The 27,968-nt window shown below is 37.1% G+C and overlaps 5 protein-coding genes across 7 annotated transcripts in view; 3 read left to right on the top strand and 2 right to left on the bottom strand.

Moving 5' to 3' along the window:
- LOC142351221 (metal transporter CNNM4-like) overlaps nt 1-27,968 on the top strand; it is a 520,873-nt gene that overhangs the window by 3,279 nt on the left and 489,626 nt on the right. The gene's annotated exons all lie outside the window — the stretch shown is intronic.
- LOC142351222 (hexokinase-4-like) overlaps nt 1-27,968 on the top strand; it is a 319,567-nt gene that overhangs the window by 3,279 nt on the left and 288,320 nt on the right. The window lies entirely within an intron of this gene.
- On the bottom strand, nt 713-11,158 carry LOC142351027 (uncharacterized). The gene is made up of 3 exons (XM_075403083.1): nt 10,848-11,158; nt 5,742-5,938; nt 713-1,012 (listed from the first exon to the last, which is right to left on the bottom strand). Exons 1-3 carry the CDS (start codon nt 11,073-11,075, stop codon nt 856-858), a joined length of 582 nt encoding a protein of 193 aa, XP_075259198.1. The 5' UTR covers nt 11,076-11,158; the 3' UTR covers nt 713-855.
- Nucleotides 16,822-27,212, top strand: LOC142351060 (uncharacterized). The gene is made up of 8 exons (XM_075403138.1): nt 16,822-16,992; nt 17,608-17,889; nt 18,198-18,433; nt 18,841-19,253; nt 24,036-24,242; nt 24,599-24,673; nt 25,537-25,623; nt 26,378-27,212. The coding sequence occupies exons 1-8, from the start codon at nt 16,990-16,992 to the stop codon at nt 27,136-27,138; spliced, it is 2,064 nt and encodes a 687-aa protein (XP_075259253.1). The 5' UTR covers nt 16,822-16,989; the 3' UTR covers nt 27,139-27,212.
- LOC142351061 (protein FAM228B-like) lies at nt 19,817-22,596 on the bottom strand. The gene is made up of 5 exons (XM_075403139.1): nt 22,441-22,596; nt 21,914-22,199; nt 21,507-21,631; nt 20,960-21,096; nt 19,817-20,452 (listed from the first exon to the last, which is right to left on the bottom strand). Exons 1-5 carry the CDS (start codon nt 22,576-22,578, stop codon nt 20,236-20,238), a joined length of 903 nt encoding a protein of 300 aa, XP_075259254.1. The 5' UTR covers nt 22,579-22,596; the 3' UTR covers nt 19,817-20,235.

Genomic DNA, 27,968 nt, shown 5'->3' with positions numbered 1-27,968 from the left:
CAGCTGCGTTTCAACATCGGACCCGATTGGTATCAGACTGCTGGCAATTATCATATTATTCACTGGATTCTGTTCCGTTCTGGCTGTCTCCTTCATTTGACCAAGAATCTGTTTCACTTGTACTTGTCCGGGCACAATTTCGTGGTTGTGCTCGTTTTTCCAGTGGCAATAGCCGTAACATTACATTTATAGGAGCTCCATTTTGAGCATTTCTAATGCGTAGTAGTTTTTGTTTCTAACTTCTTGTGAAACTCGTGTCCATCAAGGATTAGAGTTAATCGGTTCTGCTGAAACGTACCCCAAGTAATTTCGCTCATGTTTAGCGTCCATTTTTGGCCAAACTTAAAGAGTAGAATGACGAGTCATGTTATTTCTACAATTCAATTTCGGTGATACCTTTGCGTCTTGTTTACTTAATTAGTTAATTTGTACTTAATGGTAGACTGGTACCTTAATTGTGGGATTGTACGTAAATTTCAAGTTTATAACCTATAATTAGGGTAGTTTGGCATTGGGTATAATGGAATTGGGTATTTTTGGATAATTTGGCATTGGGTATTTTGGCACATTGGGTAATTTGGAATTGGGTATTTTGGCGCATTGGGTAATTTGGAATTGGGTATAATGGCATTGGGTTTTATGGTATTGGGTATATTGTCCGGACACCGGCTGTGACATATCAATCGATTATGGTCGCTCTTGCAAATAAAAGCAATGCAAATGTCACTAAATTTCAACTTAAAGTTAGGCAAAGACTAAAACTTTGATAAAAGTATTTTCGAGAATGCAAGAGTCATTAAAAAGTTAAGAATCGTCTTCAGGCAACACTATTGCCCCTGCAGTAAGAAATAGATATCACCAATTTGATCCAATCGCACTTCCAGTCTTGTAGAAAAAGTAAAAATTTCCAGCAATGGCGGCATAAGCCATGAGTACACTGACTCCATGTGATATTCCGAACTTCTTAGCCGCTTTTTTTCTCTCCTTAGTCCCTTCAGCACACGCACGTAGCCTGAAAAATAGAAATTCAATCACTTTAAACATTCTGTTGCGTAAAATTGCAGCTACTACAGTAAAATCAATTTTACTGTGGCGACATCACAGCAATCGCAATAAGGCAAACTGTATGCAGAATTAGAGACAGTATAGCAAAAATTTTAGCCATGTGATTTGGAAAAAATCTATTAAGATTAAACACGTGGCCAAGTAACAAAGAGCTTATAAAAATTGATTTCTTGAGTTAGAGGAACTCAATGGTATCATCCAAACACAGGACCAGTAAAATGACGTTTTTGACCTTTTTCGTTGCAGTTTTTGAACAGACCCTACTTATTGCGTTCACATAAATGGAAGGGAGCAATTCGACAATGCCAATTTGTTGGAATATTCGACAACAAACTGACCTTCATGAAAAAAAACTTTTAAACTAAACTACGCGTTAAAATTTCTTTTAATTAACTCCCTTAGCCTAATTGTTGCGATAAGCTTATTAAATAGATACGCTATGATCATGAGTTGCCTGTGTGTGGTGGAGCGCCCTTAAGGGATTTTAGAAACAGGCTTGTCAAGTTTGCTCTCAGTGGTTCGCTGTGCCGTGTTTGTGCTCTGTCAGTGGTCCTGCGTGCTGTTGGTGGTCTCGGGTCTACGATCCCCAGGTTTTGTGTGTTCTCTGGGGTCTGTGGCCAAACCGGAAGGAAAGACATCTAACCACCAGGTTGTACTGCTCCTACACATGCTTACTTCATATATATTTATATAGTGTATGTGAATATATATATATGTATGTATGCTGTGTGTCTGTAAGTGTGCTCCTGTGTTTGTGCTCCTGGATTTGTACATGCGCGAACCAGACGATACTGCTTCATATTTTTGCAGGTGATGAGACAATTTGCTGCACAGATCCTGCCCTGGAATGCACAAGATTTAGTAGTTGGCACATCCAGGACAAAATATATTGAAGGCAGCGCAGTTGGAGCAACCATCCACTCATATCGCGGAGCTAACCTAATCGACCTCTTCAATGTAGTTAACCAGTATCCTCCCCTCAATTTGAGATCAGTATGCATTGTCGCAGGATTCAATGATCACCACTACTCATGCTCTCACTTCATTGAATGCTACCGAGTTCTGTTGGATATCATATGTTATAAATTCCAACCGCGTATTGTCGTTTCACCTAAAATAATTGCCACTTCAAATAATAAACTTCTTAACAGGAAAATATATTTCATGAACTTGGCTCTGCATCGATTTCTTCATTTTTATGCAGTTCCTTTGATTGTTTCACCATATTTTTTCTTCAGCAGGTCTGCTTTTTGTCGAGATGGTATTCATTTCTCTTTCTACGGTAACCATTTGTTTACGCTGTATCTACATAATGTGATATCCTTTTGCAATGAATTTTATGCATAGTTATATTCATCTTTATCAATAATCTACACTCGGTAAACAGCCTCCCTCTGACAATGTCAGATACTCAAACCCATTGCTCTAAGTGTTCTATTCACCTCCGAGGAGGTGGAGTTTGGTGCTACGGTTGCGGTACATATATGCATATCAAATGCAGTGGTCTGTCAACTAAAAACAATCACCATCCAAACTTCATTTGCAAACACTGCAGTCAACCTGCAAAAATTGATCCTCAAGAACATGATCCAACACCCTCAATCGAGACACCCCCGGAACCATGCGACTTTTGGATAAATTTTAAAGACGAACAAATAGAAACCTTAAGGAAAATATACAACGAAATAGTTCATTGGAAACTAATCTTCTTTACCATTAGCAAAAATAAAGTAGGCTTCAAAATTGCAGATGTCATGAACATCATTCTCACAAGAACGCTTGAAGATGGGCCTCAGACTGAATGCGCTATGATTTGCACAATGATAACGCCGCATTTACTTCTCGCAAGATTCAAAAGTGAAAATGATGCTTCAATAACAAAAACCTTATCTAGAAGGCTCGATCTGTGGATCAGATGCAAATTCGACGACCTTTTTGTTGAGGCCAAGGCACTTCAGGAACGCTTAAGGAAATTAAATAGAAAACGAGAAGTGGATGAATTTAAAGCCTTTGACAAACAAATTGAGTCGGGTAAGATATCGAATGCTTTACGATGTCTTTCAGACGATGCAAAGGGCGGTGTGCTATCAACATCCGATAAAGTGACTATCAAAGGAAAAAACTGCACCGTACTCGATCTTCTTCAAGAAAAGCATCCATGCAGTCAGAAAGCTGATCTTAAGTACGTAGTAACTGACCTGAAAAATCGGGATTTGCCGTTCCATCCCTCTATTTTTGAAAAAATAAATGTCTCTGAAATAAAACGCGCCGCAATGAAAACAAATGGCAGCCATGGCCCATCTGGTCTTGATGCTAGCGAGTGGAGACGACTTTTGACATCATACAAATCCTCCTCAATCGATCTTTGCAAAACAGTGTCCAAACCTGCAATCAGAATTGCCACCGAAGAATTAAATTTCTTGAATTCTTATAACGCTTGCCGTCTGATTGCACTAGATAAATGCCCTGGGGTTCGACCAATTGGCATTGGCGAGGTCATAAGACGAATTATAGGCAGGAGTATAGTAAAGTGCGTTAAATGAGATCTCCAATTACTTGGGGGAAACGTACAGATGTGCCTTGGACAAAAGAGTGGCATCCAACATGCTATCCATGCACTCCGGCAGCGCTTTCTTGAAGATCGTACTGAAGGTATCCTACTGATTGATGCCAGGAACGCGTTTAATAGCTTGAATAGAGATCTGGCTCTAAAAAACATCAGAAAGCTTTGTCCCTCAATTTATACAGCAATCAGAAACTCGTATAAGACCCCATCAGACCTCTTCATTGATAAAAAAGTAATCAAGTCTCAAGAAGGAACAACACAAGGTGATCCAATAGCGATGGCAATGTACGGAGTTGCTATACTTCCTCTCATCGACATGCTCGAAGATCAAAATTTGACTCATAAATGGTACGCAGATGACGGTAATGTGGCCGGTAGTCTTGAATCACTGCGATTCGTGCTAGATAAGCTCTATGAACATGGCAGTGCATTCGGTTATAATGTGGTCAAATGTCATCTTATTACAAAACCTGAGTTTGTTCAGAAGGCGAACAAAGTTTTTTCGGGATTAGATGTTGATGTTATTGAAGGTCATCGAGTCCTAGGTTCAGTTATTGGTTCTGATGAAAGTTGTAACGATTTTCTGAAAGAAAACTCAGTGAACTACTCTAACATGCTTGAGAAACTCGCTAAACATAGTAAGGTGTCCCCTCAGAATGTGTACAAATCATTTACGAACGGATTGCAACACAAGTTGACTTTTATTGCTAGGACTACTCCAAACGCGGACAGTCTGCTGAGGGAAGCCGAAAAAATAATTGATAAAAATCTTATACCTTCAATGTTGAATCATCCCTCTTACAGTGACAGATACCGGAAGGTTTTCTCTCTTCCTCTTAAAGAGGGTGGGCTGAACATTCTTCTTCCTGAAGACAGGGCAAACGAATATGAAAGATCCATTCGGGTTTGTGAGCCGTTACAGAATCAAAACGCTATAGATGCAGAGTTTTATCAGGAGAAAATACTTCAGAAAATCAGAAAAGAAAAACAGGAACAAGCTATAGCGAAAAAGTTGGCAATCAAAGATCTCATCAATGATAAAGAGGCATATTCTCTAGATTTGGCTATGGAAAAAGGAGCATCATGCTGGCTAAATGCACTTCCATTGAAAAGATATCATTTTGATTTAACCAAGGGAGAGTTTAGAGATGGAATTGCTCTTAGATATGGATGGGATCCCGTAAAATTGCCATCAAGATGCGCATGTGGAGAAAATTTTAATGTAGCCCATGCTCTTCATTGTCCAAAAGGTGGCTATACGCACATAAGACACAATGACATCCGTGACTCTTTTGCCAACCTGCTCAATGAGGTCTGCGATGATGTCGAAGTAGAGCCCTGTCTTCAGTCTTTGCAAGGGGAAACCTTTGCAAATAGAATTACTACTATTGATGACGACGCTCGACTAGATATCAAAGCTAATGGTTTCTTCGATTCACGCTTCAGCAGAACGTTCTTTGATGTGAAAGTGTTTAATCCGTATGCGAAGAGTTGCCCAAGAAGCATACCGGATTCCTACAAATATCACGAGTCCATCAAGAAGCTGAAATACGAACAAAGGATAATCGACGTCGAGAAAGCCACCTTCTGTCCGTTAATCTTCTCGTGTACAGGAGGAGCTGGTCCATCAGCATCAAAAGCCATACAGAGATTGGCTTCTAGGATCAGCGATAAGAAAGAAGATTCATATTCGGACGTGATCACGTACATAAGGACAAAATTAAGTTTCGCTCTTTTACGTAGCTCCATACTCTGCCTCCGTGGCGCGCGCTCCATGCGCAGGCGCCCTGCAGTAGAAGCGTCAATAGGAACCATTGTAGAGGAAGGGAGGCTGTTATGCTAAATGCTTGATATTTTTTCTAATCTTGATTCAAAATCACTGCATATTATACTTTAATTGCTACTTACCATATCTATCTTGTTCATAATTCTGATGCTTTATTTTCTTTATCCTTTGCATCTGATGCTTCAATTTTTGACTACTGTCAGAATTTATAAATACACATAGGAGTTGACTTGCTGTCCCCGAGTTGACCGACTACCCTTTTAGGGGAGGGGCTTTCTCTTAATTGACCCTTTTAATTAACTCCTAAACGTTTTGAACAAAAACCTGTATTGTTGCTTGGTGACGTAAGGAATGACAACAAAACTCTGCAACAGATGAGATGTCAATGATACTGCCAATACATAAGTGACGATGTCAGAAGTTGGGTGCAAGCAATTGTAAGCGGTCAATGCACCAGTCCCCGTTCCTACGCCAACCATTGCAAATTTGGGAAAGAGTCTGGCTTGGATATCTCCAAACTTCCATAAAACACTGTTTCCTCAAAAAAATCTGTTTTAATAAATTATGCATCAGCGCAACGAGTTGGGACACCTATGCGAAAGCTTCGAAACCAAAATTTCTCGATGTATCTTGCTTTAAAAAAACTAAAAAACAGTGACGCTAACCCCTTGCAGATGTTTAAAATTCTCCGACGCTCGAGATAAAACTTACAGCGCAAATTCACAGAGGCCACAAAATATATATATCGGATAATCGGGCGAAATTCAATTTAGTGATTATCAAATACAAAAATAAACCGACTAACTTTGGATGAGATTCTCTCAAACGATAGAGGGGCAATTTAATTAAGAGGGTGTGTAGCTTAGAAATGTTTTATGCGCGCAAAAAACCACCCAACACGGGCTCAAAACCCGTGACCTCCAGGCTGGCAGTCTGACCTCCTAACCACCTAGCTAAAATTGCTTCGATTTCCTTTCGATCACAATGGCTTTTAGGAACGACCTTTAATTCAACACGAGAGCAGCTTAAGTCACCCAAAAATGAAGAACTAAGAGTTAAAAAGTCACTGAACAAGATGAAAAATGCTCCAAAAAAGCAAAAACGGCCAAGCAAAAAATTTGCAAATAGGATACACATTTACAGTAACTGTTAAAAGCTTCGTTTGAGAGCAATTAGAAATTGTTCAACTACAGACACAAAACAGCAGCATAAGTCCTGAAACAATACATAGAATTGATAACATAACGGACTAATTTCGGGCGAATTTCTCTCAAACGACCAGCGAGCGGTTGGCTATGTCAGTAGCTAGACACGGTTTAGTAAGCCTAGCTTTAGCTTGATTCGACTCTTCAACTTTTAGTTCTCTAGCTTTGTTAGTAAATAAACCAAATAAAAAAATTGATACTTTATAAAATTTTGCGAAACTAAAAATAAAAGCTGCCAGATTTCGCAGTGCAAAGGTTCCAAAATATTTTTTGTCCTGGAGTTATAACAAGTAACCCATCTGCAAAACCAAAAACTTCATTGGCCACTAATGATCGTTTAAACTCAGAAAAGGACAAAATTATTTGAAAAATTCGAAAACAATAGCACATAAATCTTGCTAAAATTCAAGACAATAAAATCTTCAAAACCATTTCATTGTCTCAAGACACTACCCAGTATCCCTCGTCCCAGCTTTAAATAGCGTCACTGGCTCATGAAGATCCATAAACTTGGAACATAACAATTTTCTAAAAATTTGAAAATTAAATTTTATTAAAAAAGTGCTCAGAGCAGGAGTCTTTGAAAAATTGATAACCATTCCATTATTACTGGAAACTATGCAATAGCTTACCATCAAGCTTTGAGGATGTCCCTATGACCCTGGTGCCGGAAAAAACGATTCAAAATTCAAAAAGATTCAAAAACTTGAAAAATTGCAAAAAATTTTTTAAAAATGGCTGATATTAGAATTCTGAAAAACACTCCGTTCCATCTAGAAGCTATGCAGTAACCTATAATCAAACCCTAGAGGAGGTTATGTGGCTTTTGAGCCTGGAGAAACCTAAAAACCGACAAGAGGTTTTAAAAAAACTTAAAATGCAAGTTTTATCAGAAAAATTGATAAAATTTGTCATATTAAAAAATTGAAAGCTATTCCGTGGCAAATGCAATCTTTCAGTAACTTTTTATTACACCCGAAAGGACGCTTTCTGGCCCCTGCGTCTGAAAAGACACGGGTAATGAAGAATAAATGTCCAAAAAATTGAAAAAAATTGCACGATTTGTCAAAAATGATAAAATTTGTGATGTTAAAATCATGAAAAACATTCCATTACATTTAGAAATTATACAGTAACCTATTTTCAAACCCTAGATGATGTTTCTCGGCTCTGGGGGCTGGAAAAACCTAAAAACCGACAAACATTTTCATAAAACTTGAAAAAAATGCAAGTTTCATCAAAAATGTCGACAGAATTTGTCATATTAAAAAATTGAAAGCTATTCCGTGGCATATGAATTTTTTTCAGTAAAATTTTATCAAACCCTTAAGGACGTTTTCTGCCCCTGCGTCCGGAAGGACGCGGATAATGAAAAATAAATAAAATTAAAAAAAGTAAACAAAAAAAATAAAAATTGAAAACATTTGCACGTTTTGTCAAAAAGATGCTAAAATTCGTGATGTTAAAATCATGAAAAACATTCCATTACATTTAGAAATCATACAGTAACCTATTTTCAAACCCTAGACGATGTTTCTCGCCTCTGGAGGCTGGAAAAACCTTAAAACCGACAAACATTTTTAAAAAACTTGAAAAAAAATGCAAGTTTTATCAAAAAAATTGATAAAATTTGTCATATTAAAGAATTGAAATTTATTCCGTGGCAAATGAAATTTTTCAGTAAATTATTATCAAACCCTTAAGGACGTTTTCTGCCCCTGCGTCCAGAAGGACACGGATAATGAAAAATAAAATAAACAAAATAAAAGTGAATAAAATAAAATAAAAATTGAAAACATTTGCACGTTTTGTCAAAAAGATGCTAACATTCGTGATGTTAAAATCATGAAAAACATTCCATTACATTTAGAAATCATACAGTAACCTATTTTCAAACCCTAGACGATGTTTCTCGCCTCTGGAGGCTGGAAAAACCTAAAAATCGACAAACATTTTCAAAAAACTTGAAAAAAATGCAAGTTTCATCAAAAATGTTGATAAAATTTGTCATATTAAAAAATTGAAAGCTATTCCGAAATGCAATTTTTTCAGTAACTTTTTATCAAACCCATAAGGACGCTTTCTGGCCCCTGCGTCTGCAAGGACGCGGATAATGAAAAATAAATGTCCAAAAAATTGAAAAAATTTGCACGATTTGTCAGAAATTGCTAAAATTTGTGGTGTTAAAATGTTAAAACCATTCCACTACCACTAGAAGTAACTATTTAGTAAACTATTATAAAACCCTAGAGGAGGTTCCTTGACATCTAAGGCTGAAAAACTCAAAAAATGACAAAAATTGTCAAAAAGCTTGAAAAAAAATGTGAAAATTAGTGTAAAATATCGAGTTTTTAGCGATCGGTTGTTCGTCAGTAGCCACGCGGGCGGAGGATGGGGGGTGAGTGGTGCACGGGGGGCTGATGGGGAGGGAGGGCCGCATCAGTGGGCTGGGGGCAACAGCGTGGTGGGGGGGCGGTGGGGCAATAGTGGGGGCGGCGGGGTCAACAGTGGGGGTGTCTTCAACCTCTAAGAACCGCCCTTCACACCATAAGTATAAGTCTCCACAACAGTTTGAGCTGAAACAGAGCTAAAAGCCTCTAAGAGCTCTTAATGCCTGCTGGGCGCTACCTGTTTATCCCGTTTTTGAGGACGAAAAGTCAAAAGCGTCAGGCGAAAAATCGGTCAAGCGAAAAATCGCATAAAAAAAGAACGACAGACTAATATAATTGCTACAAACTTCGTTTGAGAGCAATTAATAAATAAAAAAACTGACAATTGATAATGCTGCTCAATAATAAGAGAACGAATCTAACAAACTATTGTCGAACGAATCGGTTTCAAACAGCAGACGGAGACTCGATTTTTTCGTGGAGGAGGTCGCTGTTAGTACATAGGGTAGAAGGTGAATGTGGGATGTTCAAGACTAAGAACCGCCCTTCACAACCTGAAATTATCTCCTTAAACAGTTTCGGTGAATCGCATGCTTAGAGACTAGCAAGGCACGAGGCTCTAAGAGAGCTGCTCGGCCACTTAATTCCCTCCGAGCGCCACCAGTTATCCCGTTTTTAGGACGAAAAGTCAATTGGGTCAGACGAAAAGACCACATGACTAATATAATTTCTACCAACTTTGTTTAAGAGCAATTAAAAACTTAAACCAACCGTACACTTGAAAACAATAAGATTCTTTTTGAAACTTGGAACTCTTCGGGAGCAATTAAAAACTTGAACTACATATCATCAAAGATAAGCGTATAGTCCAGACCTTTTATCCAAAAAAATACAATTGGCTGCAATACGTGACCAAAAGTCCACGCTGTCCTTCAAATTGTTCTGGCTGGGTTTTCAAGCAGGTTTAAGGTGAATACGAATGTCCACAACAAAACAATTTGATAATCCCGAAAACTTGACCAAAATTGATAAATACAATTTTGGAGAACCAAGAATAAAAATTATTCAGCGCTAAAACTAGGAGGCCGCTTAACATAGTTTCTTCATTCGTAAATGAGTAATGAAAAAAGCACATCAAAAAAACCTTTTGAATGGAAACATACTTCAACCAAGCATTCGCGTAAGTTTCTTTGCCCTAACTTAGAGGTGGGGGCTGGGGGTCGTCGAGAGGGGTGGGTGCCGTGGTGTAGGTAGGAGGATAGATAGATTTGGGAGTAGGCACGTTTAGGGTGGTGTTATGGGGGTGGTGGGTACGTTGACGTTGGGTTCAAGCGGGACATTGACCCGAGGAGATGTGGGTGAATTGGGGGCGAGGGTAGCTTATAGGTGGTGGTGGCAGTGGTGGTTGGGGGGGGGGGGGGGTGTCTGGAGTTCGCATAGTACTGTCGCTCGAAAAATAGAAGTCAATGTACGGAAAGAAAGTTCAAGTTCAAGTTATGAACGAACCTGCTTCAGCTTTAAAAAAAAAACCTGTAGAATTCCATGACTCCTCTTCGAGTCGTAAAATAATTACAGACTAATATAATTGCTACAATCTTTGTTTGGGAGCTATTGAACATTCTTCCAGGACCCTTCTAGGCATATACACCGATTATGCAGCTCGCAAATCAATTGAAACTTTACGTAAATTAATACCACTAATTGATAGTGGCTTAATTAACTAATTGCCGGTAGAAAGATCAGTATTGGAATTAACGAGAAAAGAATTAACCTTAAGGCAATAGAAAGCAAAGTATCTCAACTTCGCACAATCAGAGGAAACAGTTTCTTCCCTTTTGTCGTTCCATATTTAGATACATAGTTGGTCCAGCGACATTTGCCACCCACATTTGTGTACCCAATTGAGTTCCCACGGATGCAAAACATGCTGTAGTAGCAAGAGAAGGTGGAAGAGTACTAACAATAGGAACTGAAACTGCTGACAAGCCAAATACAATGCCGTGATGGGTCAGATCACTGGCATTTTTGAGCCAGTTTAGTGCACTTCTTACCAAATTTGACATTTTTTCCGAGAGCTGTTACAATTTTAGTCCATGCTCCGCATAAAACAGATATATTATCTGAAATCATTTAAATTTACACAATAGTTTCATTCAGAAATCTGTCAACAAAGAACTTGACCACAAATCAAAAGGATACTGGCTAAGTTCACTCTACCGACAGCGAAATTGGCCGGACAAATCATGCACAAAAGCAGCAACAAAAGCAATTAAAAATAGTTTTCAAAAACAAGAAAACCATTTCAGCTGAATTATCTCAAATTTATTATTTAGATGAAATGTTTCCAACTCTCTGAGAAAAGATAAAGAGCATCTTCCCTGATGAAGGTTGGGTGCATATTGTGTTGGCTTCATGAAAGGCCTGATCCACAACGTGATCAAGTTTGGATTGAAGCCCGGGCAAAAGCTATTAAAATAAAATTAGTGACCACGGTCGACTATTTAGTCAGTTTACCAGTCCATTTTCAAAAGTCATCATTAAACGCGTGATTCAATAAGTCAACGAATTAGTCTAATCATCTAACAGATCCAAAGTATTATACAACATAAGCTACTAAGGTCAGATAAATAGCTCTCGAATAACTGGCGGGAGACTGGCTTTGGCAGTAATTAGCTTAAGGTCGTTAGGGATGCTAGCAAGTCAAACTGGTTGGATAAAAACCAGACAAAAGTAAGAACAGTACAAAAATGATAGCTAAAGTTGCATTTACACTAAAAACTCCATTATTCGATGGTGTAAAAGAAAGCAAGCTATATTTTTTGATATTTTTTGTTTGGATAATTCATGAAAGTTGTCTCGTCAATGCATTCCTGAAATTGGAGCAGCTCAATTTTTTGAACTAAATGTTTGCCCTCGTCGAGACCAGATGGTTACGATATTATTAACATTTACGATATTATTAACCAATTGAAATGCAGCTCAACCGGAAAGGAACTCTTTCCCTTTTTCTGCCCGGTTATCTTGCAGGAATCTGTCATATTCTGACATAGAAGGTTATCTTCCAAAATCGGGCTTCCAAAGTTTCTGTCAGAAAACGGTTATCTTGCAATAATCTAATAAAAGGGAAAGAGTTCGTTCCGGTTGAGCTGCATTTCAATTGGTTAATAATATCGTAACTGCTCTAACTATTTTTTCAGAAAATTATATCCAGTACAGTTGTCGAGTCGATCTGATAAAAGAGCATGAAACATTTTGACAGTGCTTGATAAATAGTTGCTGAATATGATGGTTTACTGAGTTACTTTTCCGAAATTTTTATTTGTTTTTATTTCAAGTACAGGACATAATTTTTGCACCTCAATCAAATACAAATAATTACATCATACGCATTTTCTTAATTCATCAGTTTGTCAATTTTTCTATTAATTAATGCGAGAACAAATCAAGGAATTCCCGGAGAAAAATCAGTTGCGACGGTATTCGCAGAAGAGTTTTGACATTACAGGAATCTTACTGAAAATTGTTATCTTTTGTTTAAAAAATAGAAATTAGTTATCTTCGAAGACCCAGGCACAACAATGGTTTTATTGTAGTCATCTGGCAGAACAATGGTGATCTTGTAGGAATCTGAGAGAAAAACGTTTATCTTGTAGAAATCTGACAGAAAAAAGGTTATTTTGTAAGAATCTGGCAGAAAAATGCTTATCATGTAGGAATCTGGCAGAAAATGGTTATCCTGTAGGAATCTGGCAGAAAGAAGGTTATCTTGTCGGAATCTGGCAGCAAAATGGTTATCTTGTAGGAATCTAGCAGAAAATGGTTATCTTGTAAGAATCAGGAATTTTCTGGCAGAAGATGCATCGTCTTGTAAGAATCTGCCAAAACCCGCCAGATTCCTACAAGATAACCCTCCATTCTCGACTAGGGTGAATAAAACAAAGCGAATGCAAGAAAGTAAATCTTGGATCAAAAAGGTTCTCAATTTTTGATGCACACAAATGCAGCGCAATGTTCACTGGGAAAATCTAATCAAATTCTGGATAAATTTGTTCGAAAAAATTAATCGAAAAATAAACACTCCGAAGAATAGATATATTCCTCATAAAAGGTGACTCCTTCAAAACGAAGGAATCAATAAATCAGGCATCTCAATGTTTTATGTAAAAAAAACTCAAAAACAATAGATCCCTAAACAAATGACTATATTTGTGAAGCCTAGGGCATTAGAGCTCAAAGCCGTGAACGCTTGTGCCTGCGGATGAGCTCAAGAAACCGAAAAAAAACCCAAAATTAAATTTGGACTTATTTAGATCCCAATTTGGAGGTTTCTTGAGGCATATGAAGATTAAAAAAAGGAAAATCAGTAAGTTGAAATTGAATTACCTGTGATATAAAAAACGAAAGAAAAAACACTATCTTACTTCAAGGTGCCTTCATGACCTAGTCATGCAATTCGTTTAGAGCGCCAGTTATGATGTTTGAGTCTTCTTGCACACCAGTTAAACCAAACTGAGCAAAAGAGATTGACAAATTGTAATTGGTCCTCTAAAATTAAAGCTTCTAGAGAAATTTAGAATTTTGTTTAATTTTCACAACAGCTTACAATTTTTGAAAATAAAAAAGTGAAAAATTGAACAAAATATGCACGTGACAGCTAGATGAAACTTCGAATCGTGATCTAGTTCGGCTAAAATGTTGCTTTTATTACAACCAAAATTGGGCGCTAAAAGAATTAGAGGTGTCGTTTGGTCATTTTCTAAAGGACTTTAATAGAGTTGAATGATCATGTACAAGGCAATAACAGACCATTTAAATCAAAACAATCAAAAGCAACGCGAATAAATTGAAGAACGCTAATTTTCTTAACTTCGACGATTGCTTGCAACAAAATTCAAGATACAGAAAAACTGTTCGGGAAACCGACGCATATTCAGCAAACATAAGACAAAACAATGTTAGTTTCAAGACGATAAGCCCTCAAAAAAAATTGCATTCAAGGATAACGAACAGATAGCGGAAGAAAACTGAAACCATTTAAAAAACGAAATTATGGCAGTTGAGACTCAGCAAATACTTCTTAATTCCGCACTTTTTGCGCTTATACTTGATTTCGATTCCCTTTTCAGAAGTACCATATTCTTGCTGCTGATCAGTCCAGTGTTTTTATTCAGATACTGCATTCAGATACTATACGCAGGTATTGGTAGATTATCTTCATTCAGCAAGCTTTTCTATAAGTCAAGAATTCCATAATGGATTTGTGTTCAATTTTATTAAATTGCTTTTTACATGAATTTCTTCTAACAGCTGCCCAAATGTCAAGAGCTTATAACTTTTAGTGCTTGGGAGTGAGAAATGCAGTAGTTCACAATTTCATGCAGGATAGACTTGTTTTTAAGGGCGGATTGTCTAAAAAATTTTCTATGCTTTGCCTGACGTTCCTGCAATGTGGATTGAAGCTCAAATCTCAGCAATATCTAACTTATCAAAAGTAGATTAATAAGCTTCTCGTCTTTCCAAAAACTGCTGGAACCATTTCCTAGTGAAAAATGCAAAGTTTCAATAAAGACCATATTACTCGAGAACATTTTCTTTATAAAACATAACCGGCAGATTGCCGGAAAATAGCCGCCGTTGATTCCAATAAGCATGATTGGGATTGAACGAATAGAATTTATTGAAAAAAAAAAAAGATTTTTGTACAAAAATATTTTTTAAGTCCGATTTATTTTGATGGCATTTCGTAGTTGAACATACTTCTGTTTCTTAGAGAGAGGCTACAGGGGCTACTATCAACACCAATAAGCATTAGAGGTGGTAACTAAGACTTATAGGAACGACGTTCAAATAGCGGGCATCTAAAATTGGGCTTTATAGGTTTATCCCGTTTCTATTTCTGACTTCAATTTTTTATACCGACTCTGTTCATTTTGAATTGCTTTGCTTAGCAACTGATGTTCAAATTCACTTTTAGCAGAATGAGAGAAGAGAGAAACTAGCCTAGAGAAGTCAAAAAGATTTCACGCAAGATGTCGAAAAAGCGGCAAAATGGTAAAGCGAAAAAAAGTTTGACGAATTAAAAAAAAATACGACCGCAATAATAGCCGGCTGAGAAGATGAGGGCGGCTATTAAAAACAATTAAATGCTCACCTCTAAGACTAAAGACTAGCAGAACTTGGCAGTGAATAATCATAAATTTTTAGTTCGTCATTTCATCTAATTTTTCCCCTATTATGTCTCTATTTGTTTGTTTTTCTGAAATCAAAAGGCATGCGGTAAGATAGTTATGAAAAATGCACAAATTTTAGATTGGAAGTTAAGCTAGTAAATTTTTACATTATCAGCAGGCAGTGCTGGATCATCCAGCTGTTTTCCGCGTTTACTTCAATAATTCTGGACTAGTGTTTCAGCAAAAATGCGAAACCCGTCATAACAGTTACTCGTCACTTCAGTATTTACAATACCACTACAGCAATATGGACACACTTGAAGCACCTTTAAGCCTATTCTAGTTTTGAGAATCCCACTTGGAGAGTCGATCGATTGTCCCTATTCCATAAAAAAACTGGTCGTGCGCTTTTGAGATTGTCTAGTAAAAAAATTGTTCAACCATTTAACTGTCCTTGACAACATTTTAATTCTCAAATGAACCAAAAACTAAAACTCTACAAATCATTTTATTCGAATTGTTCTCGTTTCATTGACTGCTTTGCACTTCGAAATATTTGTCCAATTTTTGGCGGCCTTAATTAAAATTGAGACATTCTAACTTCCTCAACGATATCCACCGTTCATAATAATTTAAACGTCTGAAAACTGTCCAAAATTGATTGAAGCGTTGAAAAGTTAACATACATGTGAACAAGTTTGACACAGGATAAGAGAGTCAGAAATGACATGTCGGGTATAGGCAATAGAGGAAGGGGCATACCTTACTAAATCACGCACACGGGAAACGAATCGAGAGTTAGATCTGAAAAATAAACGCAGGCTCCTGTAGAAATAATTGATGGGGTTTTAAAGCCAGGAAACGGAGCTAAACACAAGGTTCTGCTAAACAATGCAGCTGGTTAGAAATCTAAATTAGCTTTTGTTCTTAATTTACGATTTCTCGATTCATACATTTTTAATCCTATTTTATTCTACAACTCAAAGCTAAGTGATTCCATATTATTCAGTAAGTACAGTAAAAATCAACGACGGATTTGCAGTAAATTTGTTTCTTAGCTACTTTTAGCCGACTGCTTTTTATACCGAAATTTTTCAATATCGCAAACAAACGACTCATTGGCAACTAAGGCCAGATGTAATCTGTCAACAATACTTTCTGGGTTATCACCGAGTTACAATAGTTAGAAGCTGAGCTGGTGATGGAGCCGAGTCGTCCATTTTAATACTTAAATTTTGAAGTCCTCTATAAAAAGGGGGAATTTCAATTGACCTGTAGCGATGTATCCACATATATAAAAAAAAGGAAAAGGCAAGCAACACAATCAAGATGGGAAGTACAATACGTGCTCAGAATAAGCTGAAATGTTCAAAATTCAGAAAGCAGAAAATTCGGTTTGGGTAAAATTCGGTCAACTTTTACTTTTGTAAGGAATAAATACCACTCTCCAACGCGTTAAGCGGCAGAGCATCAACAATAAGCGCTCCACTAAGGATAATTATTTAAATCCTGGAAAAATAGACAATTGTTTACTTTTATCACATTTTTTCTATTCCCAGTAGGAAAAAGACTCGGAAAGGGAAACAGACAATCCGATTGGATAATCATCTGCCCAATGGGAAGCAAGGATTCCATTTCCTAGGTTAGGAAATCAAATCACTTCATCACGCTTGGAAAACTAAAGATATTGCATCGAATCTTTCCCTTCAAGCTTTCAACCACTTGAAAATAAAATATCTTATCAGAAAACAGTCACACTTTTATTCTATAACTGTAAATCGGACAATTCACAGAGGAATAAACACAAATGGTAAGTATTAATTAATTAAGTACCCGAATTTCGTAAATTGTGAAAAGTGAACAGAAAAATTGGTCACACGAAAAGGTCGTCTTAACTTCCTTTGTTCGGAAGTTATGTTTCCCACAGTGCACGTGTTTCGGATTTCTCCCAAAATTCCGGCAGGGGAAACGACTTTTCTGTCTTCAGAGAGAACAAACAAATAAACAAAACAAATTTACAGACGCCAACAAAAGCAAACAAATAATGGCACAAAACAGGTCACCGCCATTTCCGAAGTCTACGCGTACTTCCCTTCGAGAGTCAAATTTGACTTCCGAAAAATTCTGCAACCGTTTTTCACTCGTAAGGTTAAACGAAATTCCCAGCTGATTAAAAAGGGTAACCACTTCAGCAATACACAAATTTTTAACCTACAGCGAGCTTTTCTTATGGAAGCAATATTTGTTAACAAATTACTTACACGCCCAGAAATTTAATTTAAATGATTGCAAAATGTGGCCAATTTTTTACCGGTCAAGTAAAATAATAACACAGTTTTTTCCTTATTGTTGTTCGTTGCCTATTACAGGTCATAAACTGTGTTTCATTTGTAATGCCGCCCGAAATATAGTCTCAATTTTTTAGAGCTTCAAAAATCTCAATATTGATCACTATGGTCAAATTGACGACCATCCAAACTATCCCGGATCGCTTCTGCAAACAACATCAGATACAAGGAGTCCTCTGGATCACCCAAACAGCACTTTGCAGTCCGCCGCTATACCCGAGTACGCATTCGGTCATGTGAATACCTTGAGCCAGGAACAACCCGTGGGTTCTGCCGAGTCTGTTCTGGGTTCCACAGGCGCATTCCGAGGTGGATACCCGAGAGCGACCTCCCTTCTCGCGAACATACTCAACGCAGATGTAAGACAGCAAAGTTAACCTTTAGCATATAATCAATACGTTTTTGGGCAGATTCTAAGGGACAAAGTATAGCAATTTCAGCAAAAAAAAAACAGGTAGAACAACGGACAATACCACTAAAAATTTTGCTAGTTATGAAAAAATAAACTTTGGTCTACTTTATTTTTGGACAACTAGAAACAAATGTGGAGAAGTCTTCGGAAATTGTTCAAAAGAACTCGTTGAATGAAAGAGCAAATTCAATTGCTTTGAATACATACGGATTGAAAATCCAACAACATTCACGCAAAAAAAAAATCTTGTTTCAGAGATCCAGCCCCGTGACGTCACTATCGTCTCTTGCGGGGATTCCCCATCATCCCACGCAACCACAAAATCCAACCCCAGCTCCTAACGACCAACTGGACCCTTCAACATCGTCTGGATTAGTGGCTCCGGCTACTTCGACCGTTGGGGGTTTGGCGTCTTTACAGCAGAGCAAATACATCGCTAACACATTCGCGAATTTCGTGAAAACTTTTGGGGAAGAAAATGCTGCAATTAAGTAAGTAATTCGAAGCGAATCATTTTTTCTCATCCGTCCTTTTAATTTAGGCAATACTCAATATGAAACCCCTGCACAGTAGCAACATTGTGCGAAATAGTACGAACTTTATACAAATGTTGTCAAACACGTGGGCAACATCAGCTAGTTTTAAATGATCTTACAAGTTATGAATCCGCCCATCACTAAGGTTGAACAATTAATGATTATGGAGGCTTAGCCACTCTTTCCAGACCCAAAAGCGGTAGTCAAAAATCAAAAGGCTTGACAGAATAAGTGTTTTCAGTAGCTTCTTGAACTATTTTTTTGTTTCGTATGTCATCAGGTGACTAATTCCATCTCTTAGCACCTTGAAAAGAAAATTAAGAAAATTTCAGTTTTGTTGTGGATTCTTTTCTTTATTCCAGATACAGTTCGATCGGCGTTCTACCGATTACGACCTCAGATCAGTTTGACCTGCACGGCAAAGATGCAATACCAACAAATTCAATAAACACTCACTTCTCGCACAATAACCATACCACCAAATCTCATAATCAAACAAGCGGCAGTTTAGAAGTAAACTTAGCCGCTTCAATCAACGATGCATGCGAAGATCATGATCGCAGAATTCAATCTTCAATTGATATCAACAACCAAACAAACGACCAATCAGATTGTGTTTCAAGTTCACATACCGAGAACAAGGATAAACTTCCCGAATTGCCGCTTCTTTACAAGGATTCCTCGAAAGATGCGACATGTAATGATTCGGAAAGGGGGCCAAAAGATGATGGGTATGCAGGCGAGGGTTCGTCAACAAGGCTCTCATTGCCACAAGGTAGGTTCTGTTTCACTAGAATTGAAAATACCAAGAGCTGAAAGATCAGTAACATTAAAATATGTGCTATTTATGCCATATAATTCCATTTATGCCACAAAATTTTCCGCGTATATTGCCTGCGAGTGGCTGCAATAGCTACGTAGACCTGCATTGTCGTGAAGTTAATAAAAAAGAGAAAATGTACAAATTAGAAATCAGCAAAATACACATCATTTGACCAATTTTGATTCAAGAGTGTCAACAGGTTTCAACAAAAATTTTGGCAAAAGAAAATATACAAGAGGACGAATTTTGAAATATACTTAGAACTATTTTATACAACACACAAAAATCTGACCTGAAACTAACTAATACCAATCCTTGAACTAAATTCAATTCAGAAACAAATTTGACCACAAAGGATCAAATTTATGCTAAAAACAAATCAAATTGCTGCACATGGCTAAAAAATGCCTTCGAAAACTACACATTTTTTTGAAAAAAAAACGTATTTGAAATCTACTAAAGGCCAGATAATTGAAAAATATAGTCCCGTAAGAAAAATATAGTCCCTCTCCAAAGACGCTGCAAAACTAAATTTTTCAAATTGAAACAACTAATGTACAACTTTAGTATTTTACATATTTACAATTGACAAATGATCACCAAACATGAAAACCATAATGATGAATAGCCATGAAATTACGCAATATCGATGATTTTCACATATAAACGAGGGATTTGTACTTGTCGTATTTGCAAGGCAGTGATGAAATTCAAAATCACATTTCCAATCACATGAAGAGTTCACTTGAAGTCGAGGATTTTTGGGCTTCAGCGAAGTTTCAAGCTACAACTGTCAACATGATGAATTCCGAACATTTTAAGATAAATAGAACTCTACCATCAGATATTAATATTGACTTCTGTTATGAAGTGAAGGTCATTAGGAGACATTTTTTGCTGAATTTTGAACACAATTTTTATTCAAAATTCGACTTTAGTTTGGGTTAGCAACAACTTGAAATTGTGACGGGTTGGCATTATCGTATTGGTCGCTCTTTTCTGATAGCCAATCAGCGCTTCGCATTCTGTCCTCGGGTGCCTCCCACTGTCTATGATCGAATTCCCCGTTTAAGAGATATCCTCTCATTCTCTTTCGTGATTCAAATCTCACTTTGCTGTCAATGTCTCCTTCTGGGAACTTGATCCATTCTCTGAAATCAGAAGAAAATTAGAAGTTCTACGAAGTGACAATCTCTATTGTGAAATGTTAAAAAGGTAAATAAAGAATGAAGGCACGTTTTAGAGGGAGGAAAATGAGACATGGGATCTATGGCACCCCCCCCCCCCCCCCAGAAATATTATCACACTACAGCGCATTTAACGTGCACACCGGCCAAAACATTGCCACAGAAAATTGAAATGTGACAATTTACCAGCACTCTTCTGTCAACGAGAACTGATTCAACCAGAAAACTTTCGAAGATATGGCACAAAATACTTCTGTAAAATTCTATGCAATTGTTTAAATTCCAGTTCAACACTCAAGTACTGCGTTTTTCGAATCACCCACGCGTTTTCTGATATGAAGTACAGCCATTCAAATCTCACATTTTTACAACAGTTTTTTGTAGACCACGTATAGCGCTATCATGCATTGAAACTATATGCATTCATATGCTACTTTAATTCCTCCCCACCACCCCCTTTCCAGAACTAGCCTGGATCCCACACCATGTCGTCCCTGGGGGACCATAGGCAGTTTGGGTGCATGTCTCTCATCAGTCTCCATGGCACTTTCCACTCTGCCCGTCTCACACCTTATAATAGTCTGCTCCTCATTAATCCGAATCGTCTCCTAAAGAGTGACTACTCATTAAAGGCATCTCAGCAGGTACTATGAAGCAACTTGGTTCTAAGTTCGGAACGGAGGCGAAAATCGCAAGAACCAGTACTAACTTAATGACATTTAATTTTCATGTTTTGACGAAGTAACTTTACATTTTAGAAACAACTTTCCAAGCCGTTGAAACACTGAGTAGAAAAGGACAATTCAGTTATTTCATACTGTCATAGCAGTAGAACTACCTCTACATAGTTGTAAATTTTATTCTAACTAATCTAGGAAATCCGCAATCAGTTCAATTCAGTCCAAAAACTTTACAAATTTTTCAGTCTTATGAGAGAAAACAATTCCTAGCATAAAATGCAGCCCAATAGTGAAAACTAGAACAGCACATAAATCAAGCTATTGTTTAAGTACAATACCTGTGACGTCAGAGGGTCAGCACTGCGACTTCGGACCACTTTGTTTTTGTCGTATGTCTTGTCGAAGGTCGACACTCGCATTGGATCGTATTGTTCCGTATCAAATGTCTCCAGAAACACGTGACCTAAATTCACTACGCGTACTTAATAGGTCACTTTCGAACAATGATAGAGATTTAAGACTTTTAAATTGTTCACATCATGGACAAGATTTCAAAGAAGCTTCTATGGAACTAATTTAACCTGAACGATCCATTGCATTTTTTGAGTGCTTGGTTAATAATCGACAAAATTTTTAATAATCGACAAAAATTCTGAAGAATATTTACAATCTTCGTTCCTTAAACTTAGAGGCGCCCTTAAATTAAATACCGAGAAAGTAATGGGTTTATATAATTTGGCTTTACCTAATTCGTTTCGGTGGTCCAGATAGTTCTGGTACTCTCTCAACCTCACATCTCTCAAATCAGGGTAGTAAGTTCCATGCATGATCTGTTCAATCTGATTTGCCATTGGCTCATAAACCCTATCATTCCACTTTTTGTGCAGAATCTCCTTTTTGCGCTGTTGAGTCAGCTTTCTATGACTTAGGTAGTTGTTGATGTCTTTAACGAAAGACTCCTCTGTGTTTAAAATTGGGTCGTATACCTGCCTTGTTCGGGTCAAGTCGCTATCGGCGCGCTCTTGGATTGCCTAGAAAACAAGGACAGATTTAAAAATACATTAGGAGTAATTCGTCGATCACTTTCTGAAAAATGACACCCCTATAGTTGTCTACATTTATTGCTATGGCTATTCATACCTTTTATCAAGATATACTAAACAATATCATAGCAAAATGGACAGTGGTCTGTTCACACAGGTTTACGAAAACATAAATTCGTTGGTGGGAAATAAAAGATCCACAACTCTTAAAAGCTCATTTAAAACATGCCTTGACACTTTTTTCGCTGATCCAGTTTCTGATTTTTTCTGTATTGTCAAATGAAGAATCGGTCGAAGTCTGACGCAATCCTAGTCTCTTTGTGTCTTCTCTCTCTAATACTTCAGGACCAAACTGAACAGACACCATGGCTATAAAAACTATATCACATCTGAAAAGTAAAACATTACGCTTCAGAAAAACATAAGTTGTTTTATCTCAATTTTTAAAAGCAAAATTCAGAATATTTAATTTTGCTAATTGAAACAATTGATTGAAAATTACCCCAATATGGTGTTATAGCTGCCCAAAATTTAGTAAAATTTAGTGAAACTGAAATAAGTAAGGCAAATTATCACGTCAGGTCATGTCCTACGAAAAAGTGTTACTCTTACTGATTAAAAAAGTACTTCCTAATGATTATTTGAATACAATTTTCTATTCTCACAGTACTTTTTATCCAAACTTTAGGAAAAAGGTATCATCATTAACATTTTCATAAACATAACTATATCATCATAACTGAAATACAAACAATAAAACACCCTCTATTGATGAAGAGTAGAAAACAAACAAACAAACTAAGAATGGGGAGTAATTACGAGGTAGACAACACCTGTTTTTTCACACATAGAGGTGTGATCACATTTTACACTACTCGCTTAATCACTTTAATCATTCATCGCTCAATTGCCCCTTCGATCGTGCGAGAGACGTGAAGCACGTGTTTTAGCCCACTACTACTGTCTACTACGTTATAACTAGACTAGTAAGTAGTTAGTAAAGAGTGATAACTAGTAATATTAGTAATTAATCATTCACGGGTGAGATCACACAATGTCAGATCAATCAGCAGGATTTTTGCAATCACTTGAGGAAATATTTGCTGTTCCCAAATATTTGTGGAATAGCACAACTCTATAGAGCATAAAAATGTGGGCAAATTTTGTGGGCGCTGAACCATGCAAAAATCTAGCAACTCGAAATATAAAATCTACCCTTTTACCGATAGAAGGCTGAAAAGAAGTGCAACGAAAAAAAAACAAGTGTAAACAAATATGTTTGTCACACTATTGTCCCAAAGTTTTAAAATCAGCCATCAATTGCTATTTTAAAGTTTACGTGTTTCAGCGACACGCTTTCGAAAAAAAACCACCTACCAACTCAACAGGGTTTAGTACAAAATCAAACATTTTATACATCCCAATAAAACACATCAAATTCCATTACTTTGTTCAACCATTGCCCCTGTTAAATCAAAGAAAAACAAAAAATAATCCTGAGACCATAACAATATATTGTCATTATTATTGTAAATTTTGAAAAAAAACGAATCTTCCGAAAGAAGCTACCTTCTCCAATTCTTGAACTATTTCTTAAATAAAGTTTTTCATTACTGAGTGGCTTTTAAATACTACTAAATAAATAATAATAATAAATCTCGTACTATTTTAGTAGCAAAAATTTTGCACTTGAATAAAGTGATGAGCTCTTTATTCTGACACTGGAAGTACCATTTTTATAATTTTAGACTGGTTCTTAATAGCCTCTTCTTAAAAGCTAATTTAAAAAATTCTCTGCTAATACTAAACTTTCTATAAATTTAGATCTTGAACTCTGGTCTGGAGTACACGTGTCAGAATGGCTCGACTGGATCTCGAAAGAGTACCACTTGACAGGTCTAGAAAGTCACAAATTGCCTCTCAACACAAATGGAAAGGACTTGGCGCAACTGTCCAAAGCTGATTTCATTCACATGTTTGGATCATGCTATGGCGAGATTGTTTGGTGCCACCTTAACTTCATCAAAGAAGGTACAAATTCACAAACAAATTAAAAGCATTAATCACGCTTTTCAGGTCTTACTCAAAATGACTTCTTTTCTTTCAATATCTAAGTAAATTTAAAATAATACGGATCAACAAAAATAATTGAAGAAATATTTCGATGATTAAAATACTTTACAAAAAGTTTTCTGTATGTTGTAAATTGACCTAACCCCAATGATTGACATAATACAAATTGACAAGTAATCCAGACAACTTCAATAACACAGTGAATAACAGGGTATTTACTGATACCTTAAATTGGGTGTTTGGCAGTTTTTTGAGTAATTTTTGAATAAATTTTTCCTTCAAATTACTAACACGATCAAATTTTATTATTTCAGCGAGCATCTACAATCACGTCGACCCAAAAACGAGCGACTTCGACGGTCTATCCCGAAAGGCTGATGACAAATCAGGTTTGCAGAATTGCCCAACTTATTAATTTTAATTCAAAACTATTTTAGTCCTTCGCTAAAAAGAACTTTCCGGTGAAATTTGCGCAACTAAGATATGCTACACATTCGTCATAAAATTATCATAACTAGCCGAGTTATAAAGCATTTATTATTTATCTAATCGCAAACTTGTTGCCTCGGGTTCTAGGTCCATATTTAAGAACCTTGGCAAAAATCTTATTTAATTCCAAAAATTTAGAAAGTCAAATTTGATTACCAAAATAGTGTTAATTGAACAAAAGAGGAAATTCGTTAATAAAAGCATCTTTACAATATGACATAATTACATTGTAGCGCGAAGAATAGCGCGTAATAAAAAGGCATAAAAAGCAGCAAGCGGAAATAGTTACTAACAACCATCTTAAAAATTCACGGGGAATCATTTCCTTTGCTGGACAAAAATATCAAAATTTGCCTTATAATTATCTCTCAACAGTAGCGGCGTTGTTTACCAAAATGAGATCAATAGCACTAATTGAAAAGGTGAAAACACGACCTTGTTTTTGATTTAGCTGTTTGTTTGCGAGAAGAAAGCTGATTTCTGGTCTTTATTAAGCAATATGTTTTGAAATATATGTTTTCAATATGTTTTCAGATTTTCTATTGAAATTTTCCAAAACAGCTCGTTGAGTAGGTGCACAGGGGTCTTTCCCATTATAGCTCCCCATTATGGCTTGTTAACTAAGACTGGGGTGGTGGGGGGGGGGGTTAATATACCGATGGGGGTAAAGACCCGGGTAAAGTATCTAAGACTCAATGTTTCAATGTTCAACAAACGTAATCGCAAACGTTTCCAATTTTGCTGCAATAACTGTTTGTTTCAGAGCAGGCTTCATCAAAATCACTTTCGAGTCCGACATACAAAACATCATCAGGACCTGTTACAACTCAAAGCCCACTCTTATACAAAGGTACAATGGTCTCAATTCAATTAGTTCCAACTTATAATAGCACAAATTAACACTGAAAAGTTTTACAATATTGCACTGTCTCTTAAGGTACTGCACGAAACCTGCTAGCTTGCTCTTTGTTGTCATTTTTACCCCCCCCCCCCCCCCCTCCCCCGAAATACCTTTCGAAGAAAGACAGTGCAGTGCCATTTGAAAGCCCTTAAGGAGTAGAATATTACAGCGAAAGATCTTTATGCCTTTTCGTTTTTTTTTCTGACCAAATAGTGTTTCTAAAAACCAGGTGTCCTTAGAAATGAGGGCGAATGCGAACAAAAATTGATAACAGCTTCTAGTTTTAACAACTTTGAGTTAAACAAATTCTAGATAACAAATTTGAGTTTCAAGACAATTTAATTCGGCGTCAGGATATAAAACAATTCGATCTTTTCTGTTTTCTTTACAATCCAAGAATCGATTGTAATCTGGGCAGTAGTTTTCATACATAAGATGTTTCATCCCTATTAAATAAAACTTTATTTTAAAAGATTAAAAAAACTCGAGGGTTCCGAGTTAAAAACTAAAGTTACACGAGGCGATATTTCTGACATGGGATTATCCTTTCAAGTGGAAGGTCAAAACTAGAAGTGCAAAAGCACTGTTACGCGCCTCCTAGCTTTTATTTTTCAAAGATACGCAAATAAAATCACAGACGCTGTAAATTTCTTCACACAAGCGGGTTTACAATGATAGAATTAAAACAGACTGTTTATTTTAGGTTCAGGTCAAATTCAACTATGGCAATTCCTACTGGAACTACTATCAGACAGCAAAAACGCTGATTGCATCCAATGGGAGGGGAACTCAGGCGAGTTCAAAATCATCGACCCAGATGAAACTGCAAAGCGCTGGGGCGAACGGAAATCAAAGCCTAACATGAACTATGACAAACTCTCACGAGCCTTGAGATATTACTACGACAAAAACATAATGAGCAAAGTCCACGGCAAAAGATACGCATATAAATTTGACTTCCACGGTTTGGCACAGTTTACACAGAGCACAGCATACGGCGACCATGCAACCGCAACGATCAGATACCAACCACATTCAGAGATCTCACCTTACTTCCACTCATATAATACCGCAGCTGCAGCCCATTTTTCAGCTTCTGGATTCCCTATGGCAACTTTACCTCCAATGAATTTGGCCTCGGTTGCTGCTGCTCAAAAAATCAACCCGTTTATGCAAACACCATCAAGGACAGCAACAGTCACCCCATCAGCTCACCTAGCAAATAACCAGTTTTTTCACGAAACAGCGAACGCCGCAGCGGTTGCCATGGCCCACGCTGCACCTAATGTAACAGCCACCACACCTGGTCTGCTGAGCACTGCACATGCTCATCACTACTGGGCAGCTCATCACTCATTTTCAGCGTATGCCAATCCGTACGCGAGTGGATACAACACAGCAGCGCAACAGATGTTTGGCTCTTTTGCAGCAAATAGCACAAACACTCAATCATATGGATATTGAATGACTCATAAAAAGTTTTAAAAAATATTAGTATCATATCAATTTAGACCTTTAAATTAAATTTTCTAGTTTGACTGGCAGCGTTCTTAAACGAGCCTAGCAGCTATCTCTTCGGGTGATGTAAAGCACCAATCATTGTTGCTAAAAACCTCAGCTTTCAATTACAGGTCATAGATTTAAACACTCTTATCCTACAGAAAAAAATTGTTTTGACGTTTAAACCTATGTTAAGTTTCCCCTGATCGGCGAAACGCGCATTCTATTCAAGTAGTTAAAAATAGACGCCTTATCAACCGTCCCAAGTCAACAGATGAGAACCTCCCAGATTAGTTGAGCCGGAAACCAAAACAACGCCCGCATAAAACAACCCCCATTTACCCCCACCCCTCGTTTATTAAATAAAAAAGCACGAGCGCCTGTGGGGCGCAAATGTTATATGCCCACTAAGCTGGGAGGGCCGAAAGAGCATAGATCAAACTTTATTCTTCTTCCAAATAAACGTAAACTTAAGTAGTAGTAGTAGTAGTAGTAAAAGACTTAAATTCCAACAAGAGACTGCTACAACATTGGGTCAATATTGACCGATAACCATAACAGCTCAAAATTTTAAAACTAAATATAAAATCAAGACAATAAAAAGAAGACTGGATGTTTTCTGTTTTTGACCTCTCCCCCCCCCCCCCCCGCTAAGTGTTTGCATATTATTTGCACACCCAAGCGCGATATTTAACTTAATTATTTACTATGTAATGGCACGTGCTTTGCCACTGGGGATGCATAAGGTACTGAGGGACATTAACTGAATAGTTCAGGAAGACTTTAACTGGAAA

Source organism: Convolutriloba macropyga, chromosome 12 (genome assembly GCF_964194025.1).
Source record: "Convolutriloba macropyga chromosome 12, txConMacr16.3, whole genome shotgun sequence".
NCBI lineage: Eukaryota > Metazoa > Xenacoelomorpha > Acoela > Convolutidae > Convolutriloba > Convolutriloba macropyga.
Note: the sequence above shows the minus strand (reverse complement) of the source record. Positions and strands in the feature narration are given on the sequence as shown.

Bases quoted from the DNA above. Each gene is read 5' to 3' on its own strand.
- LOC142351060 (XM_075403138.1), top strand. The intron at 19,254-24,035 runs GTAGGTTCTGTT...CTATAAATTTAG, and splicing joins AAGGCTCTCATTGCCACAAG to ATCTTGAACTCTGGTCTGGA. The intron at 24,243-24,598 runs GTACAAATTCAC...TTATTATTTCAG, and splicing joins CCTTAACTTCATCAAAGAAG to CGAGCATCTACAATCACGTC.
- LOC142351027 (XM_075403083.1), bottom strand. From the start codon at position 11,075: ATGTCAAATTTGGTAAGAAGTGCACTAAACTGGCTCAAAAATGCCAGT. The intron at 5,939-10,847 runs AAGGGAAGAAAC...AGTGTTTTATGG, and splicing joins ATCTAAATATGGAACGACAA to AAGTTTGGAGATATCCAAGC. The intron at 1,013-5,741 runs GTTTTTGTTCAA...TCTATTTTTCAG, and splicing joins GTCACCAAGCAACAATACAG to GCTACGTGCGTGTGCTGAAG.
- LOC142351061 (XM_075403139.1), bottom strand. From the start codon at position 22,578: ATGGTGTCTGTTCAGTTTGGTCCTGAAGTATTAGAGAGAGAAGACACA. The intron at 22,200-22,440 runs GCATGTTTTAAA...CTTGTTTTCTAG, and splicing joins TCAGCGAAAAAAGTGTCAAG to GCAATCCAAGAGCGCGCCGA. The intron at 21,097-21,506 runs GTATTGTACTTA...GTCACTCTTTAG, and splicing joins CTGACCCTCTGACGTCACAG to GAGACGATTCGGATTAATGA.